The following is a 6,781-nucleotide window of genomic DNA, read 5'->3' on the forward strand; positions in this document are numbered from 1 at the left end:
TTTGGTTAGTTTCTAAAGTGCCAGAGGACCATTCGTTTTTAAAGGTACAGACAAACATGGCTACATCTTTTGCTCTTTTTGACACAAGATGTGAGAACATATTCACATTAGAGCCGTGTGGGTCTAATATTTATTTTTTTCTTCATGTAGGAATCAGATATTATTATTTGACAGGAGCACCATATCTAATATTGCATGGCAGGGAAAAAACTTCTGCAAATCGACTGACTGGCATATGCCGTAGGTCATGTCATTCTCCAATCAGTCCTGCTCTAACCCCTCTACGTTCCTGCTGACCGGCGTCCCTGGCCTGGAATCTCAGCACATCTGGATCGCCATCCCGCTCTGCATCATGTACATAATTACTCTGCTGGGAAACGGTGCTGTTCTCTTTGTGGTAAAGCAGGATGTGACCCTCCATGAACCCATGTACTATTTCCTCTCCATGCTGGCTGTCATTGATCTGGTCTTCTCCACGGCTGTTGTCCCCAAAATGCTGAGCGTCTTCTGGCTGGATGCCAGAGAGATCAGCTACGAGTTCTGCTTCCTCCAGATGTTCTTCATCCTTTTCCTCACCGCCATGGAGTCGGGGGTACTCCTGGCCATGGCCATAGACCGATACGTGGCTATCTGCAAGCCCCTGAGATATAAGGCCATCTTAACCAACCCAAAGGTTGCCTTGATCGGGCTGCTGTCTCTTGCGAGGGGGGTGACGGTCGTGCCACCCTTAACCTGCCTTCTAACCAGTCTTTCCTACTGTAGAACAAATGTCATCCCTCATTCCTATTGTGACCATGTGACCGTGGTGGAGCTGGCCACCACCGACACATCAGTCAGCGACCTGTACAGCATCGTTGTGGCCACGGGCCTGGTGGGGGCAGATGCCATCTGCATCGCTTTCTCTTACGGCATGATCCTCCACTCCCTCTTCCGGCTTCCATCCCACGAGGCGCGTCATAAGGCCTTCAGTACCTGCAGCTCCCACATCGGTGTCATCCTGCTCTTCTATTTGGGAGGGATCATTGGAATGTACGAGCACATGCTTGGCATCAGCATTCCTCGCCACATCTTTGTCTTGTTTGACAACCTGTACTTCGTCCTGACCCCCATGCTAAACCCAGTCATCTACGGCATGAAGACCAAGCAGATCCGGAAACAGATCTTGAAGCTCTTTTGCCCAAGAAAGCTCTTTGCAGAGGTCACTATCTAGGAGGGCCACTCAAGGAGCCCCAGGATACAGGAAAATCCCTGTGTCGGGGCATCCCATATGCATTATGGAAATATGCATCTGAATATGACTGCATCTGTGCTTTATGAGAAATACCTCATGTAAAATATCACTGGAAAAGTTGTAATCTACCATATATGATTTTCCCATTTATACGTATGTATCATCTTTGTAGCACACTTTAGACACAGAGGCATGGTGAGGGTGTTATGCGGCTGGGGGCAAAGGCCAAATTTGCGCCTCCCCCCCTCCGCCACCGTGCGGCGGAGCCCCAAACTTGGTGTTTGGCAGAGCTCGACCTTGCGAGGAGGGGGAGGGGAGCTTGTACCACGTCTTCTCCTGCCCCCTCCATTTTGGGACTAGGCCATATGCATTATGTAAATATGCATCTGAAATATGCACTAGCCCACCGGCGGAGATGGAGGAGGGTCGGGCTGGGCGAGGAGAGGGGCGGAGGAGGCTCCAGCCAGCAGCGGTGGGCAGAAGAGGAGCAGGTGAGCTGAGGGATGACAGGGGGAGTGGAATGGGACTAAATTGGTGTCCCTCTAGCATGGCGCCCAGAAGCAAATGCCCGCCCTCGCTACGTCCCTGCTTGGGCATGTGGAGTAGACTCCTGTGTTATTAACACTGTGAGAGCCACTAATGGTACTTCAGGCCCCATTAGCAAAGAGACAATGAAGCTTAGCCTGCCTGCGGACACGTGGGTCAGCCCACGAAGTATGGAGACGAGCTCTTGCAGAGACATGTGACCATGTCGCCGGATGCTGGAATCCATCTTCAACCATGGACTGTTCCATGTGTAGCTAAGTGGGGTGTCAGACTAAAACCAAGGACTCCCGCCTTATGAGTGAGGTAATGTAGGAGATCAGGTCTCCCTGGCTACCCAGCCAAGAGGACTGCTGAGAACATTGTGGACTGACCTGGGGGCCTAGACTGAAAGGCCGCCTGTGTGTGAAAGATTGTCAGAACAACTTTGAGAGGGAGCGGGGACAGGTAAATAGTCTCTTTAGTGGATGAAAAGGTTGTGCATTTGGGTGCTGAGGCACATCCCTGTAGCCGAGCCTTCCCAGAGCTGAGTGGATCCCAGTGTCTGTATTTCACTGCAGAGAGCTGTGACCCTCTGTCTGTCAGTGCTGGAGGAGGCCTGCTGGCCTGGCACAGCAGGACAGAGTCGAGGGGAGCCCAGGAGGGTGGGGGAGATGGGCCCAGTGGTAATTCAGCCCAAGGAGGGCTCAGCAACTGAACTCACCACACTCGTCTGCATTTTCCTTGCCCGTCCCCGTACCCAGCTGCGTGACCTGGCCTGCGCTGTTCTGGTGCTCCTGAGCCAGGGAGAGAAGGCAGCTGGGTCTAGCGATGCCTCCCAGGGTCGTGGAGCTAACAGATGGTGCAAGGGTGGCTCCTAGTCATGTATTTATACTGTAAAGGCCACACACCCTTGGGGTGGGGGTGCCCAGGCTCATCCAGTACCCTTCTCTCCCTTAACTGCCCACATTCCCTGGGCTGCTTCCCATCCCCCCCTGCACCTTCTCGGCCCTTGTTTCAAGGCCCACAGCCTGGGGGCTATCAAGCTGGAGCCTCTCTCTCTCTGCTCCTCTCAGCCTGCCCAGCACTGCTCCAACTTGGGTGTTCCTCCCTGGGAACCTGCCCCTGCTCCCTCCTTGCTCAGGACCCAACTGCCCACAGCTCTGCTGAGCAGCTCCTTATAAACAGGGCCATCCCAGCAAGCTGCCCTCTGATTGGCTGATAAGTGTCTCTTCCATTAGAAGGGGTTCTTTCCAGCCTGCTTTTAATCCCTCCCTTACCAGAATGGAGCAGCCACCCCACTGCACTGTGAAATTAGCTGGGGTCCCATGGATCTGACCTCTTTTGTTCCTTTGCCTGTTCCTTTCCCCATCTTTTCATTTATCCCCTCCTTTCCAGGTACAAAGCACCGTGTCTTCGATGAAGCCCGGGATAAAAATATCCTGGACTTTATTTGCATGTTCCCGGGCACTGCCATTTTTAAATGCCCGGTAGTTTGAACTACCTGCCCGCGGCTGTTGACAAAGCCTCTGTCGAAAACGGCATGCCATGTAGACGTAGCCAAAGTGAACTGCAGGGAGTTGTGCCACACCCCCTGGAGAGACAATTTATTCCTTTCTTCAACTACTTTCCAAGCTACGGACATTGGCCTTAATTCTGAACAGCTCCCAACATGCCCTGGGCACAGGGCTGGCCTTCCCATGAGGCGTATTGAGGTGGCTGCTTCAGGTGCCAGACTGTAGGGGGGAGCCACTAGGACCCAGAGTGTAGAAAATTGTGTCTGCTGCTGGTGCAGATGTATTCTCCCTGCTCGGAGATGGTGGAGTGCTGTGCTGGAGGAAGGGGAGCAAAAAGAACAGGAAGACGGCAGAATTGAGACCTTTCAAAGTTTTGGCCCAAGCGAGGGGACATGGGGGCATCATTTGAGCACCCCGCCTCAGGTGCCAAAATGTTATGGGCCGGCCCTGCCCGGGCACAGTGAGGGGACGGGAGCACTTCAAGTTCAAGGCTTGGTCCCTGTTTAATGGACTAGACTCAGCATTACAGAAAGTCTGGGCTGACGACCATGGTCAATAGTTCAGATGCCAGGCCCCGGGGCAGGCTCGGCATGAAGGGCGAAGGGCATTAGCGCAGGAGACAGAGCTCACTTGTGGTCTGACCTGAGACTGTGAAATAGACTTCCCAGAGCAAGGAGCCCTCCCAAACCTCTGTGTGCTCCGCTCCACAGGCACAGGGCATGTCTCCCACTGGCCTCCTCTCACACCGCTCTGCCCCACACATTTCCCCCGGACAGGGCAGGGGAGGCAGCACGTGACAGGCGGTAACGTGAGGTGCTACTGGAAGGAGCTCACACACTGCGGTGAGGGCGCGTGGTATGAAGTCCTGAATGGAACAGACTGGAACAGAGCCGTGCAAGGAAGCCAGTGGTATCGCCTCAGACCCATGGCCTGTAAAGGTCGGAGCAGCCTCGGGGCTGCTCTAAACAACACGTGCACGATACATCCCCAAGGCCCAGGACTCCAGCTGGGGATTGTGGGGCCCAGTGACATTCTGACCCTGCTCCTTTGCTCCTGTCTGGCCCCCAACATAGCCCTGCCAAGGACTGGGTAAGAGGCAAAGAGTAGGACCTGGCCACACCAGCTCACACCTGGGGAATCCAATCCACTGGCTTTTTGTGTCCTTGGTGCTGCCAGAGCAGCCCTGCTGGAAAGGCCAGCAGCACAGGAGAGACTGATGGTGGGGAAGAAAGCTAGTGTGTGTGTGTGTGTGAGTGTGATGGAGCCAGGCCACGGGGGAAGTGGCTTTCTGGTTTAGACAATAGAGCGTTGCCAGGAGATCCAAGGTTGAGGTTCATCTGTGGTTACAGGCAGGGCATCCTTTCAGAGCCGGCTGCTGGGCAGGGAGCTCCGTCAGGCCCTGTTCTAGGGTGTGGCTCCAACCTGACAGAAATTCTTAGACGAGAGGATTTTCCCCTGGGGAAGCTACACAGAAAGAGGGAACCAACCCCACTAGCCCTAATCTGCACAGCTAGGTTGCACGACACCCTCCTGGCTCCATACCCTGGGGCCGGCAAAGCAGAGCAGGCCAGTGAGAAGCAATCTAGGGCCAATCTCCTTGCTCCTTCAGGGCCTTGGACTAGCACAATTAGAGGCCACAGTCCCCAGAGACAGCCCTCTGGTGCACAGCTCCCAAAGGGCTTAGCTGAGATGAATTATAAAGTCCCTGCAATGTTGCCTGGACATTTTGCACTCATACACACACAGACACACACGGGCACAGCAAGACCCTGAGATGAGGAAGGGCAGGCTGGAGACCTACCAGGAGGTAGGTGACCATGTTGGGTTGTTTGAACGCATGGGGTGGCAGCAGGGAAAGAGCTCCTCTTTGGAAAATCCTCGGCATGAGGCTGACTGAAATGGAGTTAAGTTAAACTGCAACTATGTAGCACTTTAAAGACTAACAAGGTGGTTTATTAGGTGATGAGCTTTCGTGGGTCAGACCCACTTCCTCAGATCAATATGTGGAAGAAAATCGGCACAACCATATATACCAAAGTGATACAATCAAAAAAATGAACACGTGTGAAATTGACAAATCAAATTTTAGAACAGAGTGGGAGTGAGGGGGGAAGTTTGGTGTCTGTGAGGTAATGACATAGGGGTGATAATTGGGGAAGCTATCTTGTAATGGGTGAGAAAATTAGAGTCTTTGTTTAAACCCGTACATAAAGTGTCAAATTTAAGCATGAATGACAATTCTGAAGCTTCTCGTTGAAGTCTGGAGTTAAAGTCTCATTATGCAATGTGCATGTTTTCAGGTCATTGAGGGAACGGTCAGTCTGGCTGAAATGGCAAGCAACAGCTTTCTCCCTGTGAGAGAGTCTTATATCTGTTTTGTGTGCATTGATTCACACATCTTGATCTGAGGAAGTGGGTCTGGCCCACGAGAGATCATCACCTAATAAACCGTCTTTAAAGTACTACATAGTTCTGTCTTTTGTTTCAGCTACACCAAACTAACACGGCTGCATCTCTATCACTAAGTTAAACTGCAGTGTTTGTCACAGGCTTTGCAGACGGGGGTGGTTCAGCGTTTGCAGTGCGTGTGATCTCACAGTTAGAGCTAGGCAACAAAACAAATAAACAACCTCCCCCCAAAACCAATTATTTTTTGCTGTATACTTTTAGTTTGTTTTTTCATTTCCCTCCCCTCACATTTATATTGAAATTGTTTCTCTTGAGTTGATGAAAAATCAACCCCCAAAGCAGGAAATATTCCCCTTTAAAATCTGTTTTCACTTATAATCTTTTTGTTCAGTAAAAATAAATTACAGATAAGAGTCAAAGATTTTTACCCAAAAATATTTTTACAGCAGTTTTTGGGGAGTTTCTGTTTTAGGTGAGAGAGTGGGGGAGGGCAAAGATTTCATCTCCAAACCCGGGAAGTTTAGAGCACAATGAAAATTTTCTGCCAAAATTTCATCTGCCTTGAAAAATGACTTTGCACTGCAGAAAGTATTGGAACCAAAATGTTGATCTGCTCTGCTCCCAGTGCATCGGGAAAGCACATTGTGCACTGGGCAGAATTCCAGAATTTATACGATTTAAAAAGGGTACCCATATAAGATGTGACATCAAGAATGGCAAAGCTTTCATCCTGAAAACTAAAGCATGGATCCCAGTTTTTAAAGTGAAATGGAGCAGGTTAGTAAGGTTAGAAAGCACAATAAAATCCCTGCCTCAGACAGAGCTTCTGAACCCCAGACAGAAGGAAAGAAAGAAAGAAAGGAAGGGGGATCAGTGTTTCTAATCCCTTGAAGTTTTGGCTATTAACTATCTAGGTCAGTGTTTCTCAAACTCTTTTTATAAAGTATCCCCCAGGACCTAAACTTTTCAGACACACAAAATGTTTTCTACTATTGCAACACATTTGTTTAAACAACTTAATCGTAGCAGGGCAGGTGATGAAATTTTTGTGTGTAAAAAGTATAAAAATAATAAAGCACTGTAAAACTTAAAACAAAAATTC

At 50.4% G+C, this 6,781-nt stretch overlaps 1 protein-coding gene across 1 annotated transcript; it reads left to right on the forward strand.

Moving 5' to 3' along the window:
* The first annotated feature begins 228 nt into the window (after window positions 1-228).
* LOC149526004 (olfactory receptor 52K2-like) lies at window positions 229-1,210 on the forward strand. The gene has a single exon (XM_089778973.1). It carries the CDS (start codon window positions 248-250, stop codon window positions 1,208-1,210), a length of 963 nt encoding a protein of 320 aa, XP_089635099.1. The 5' UTR covers window positions 229-247.
* The last annotated feature ends 5,571 nt before the right edge of the window (window positions 1,211-6,781 follow it).

The sequence above is a fragment of the Pelodiscus sinensis genome, chromosome 1 (assembly GCF_052426305.1).
Source record: "Pelodiscus sinensis isolate ZL-2025 chromosome 1, ASM5242630v1, whole genome shotgun sequence".
In the NCBI taxonomy this organism is placed as follows: Eukaryota; Metazoa; Chordata; order Testudines; family Trionychidae; genus Pelodiscus; species Pelodiscus sinensis.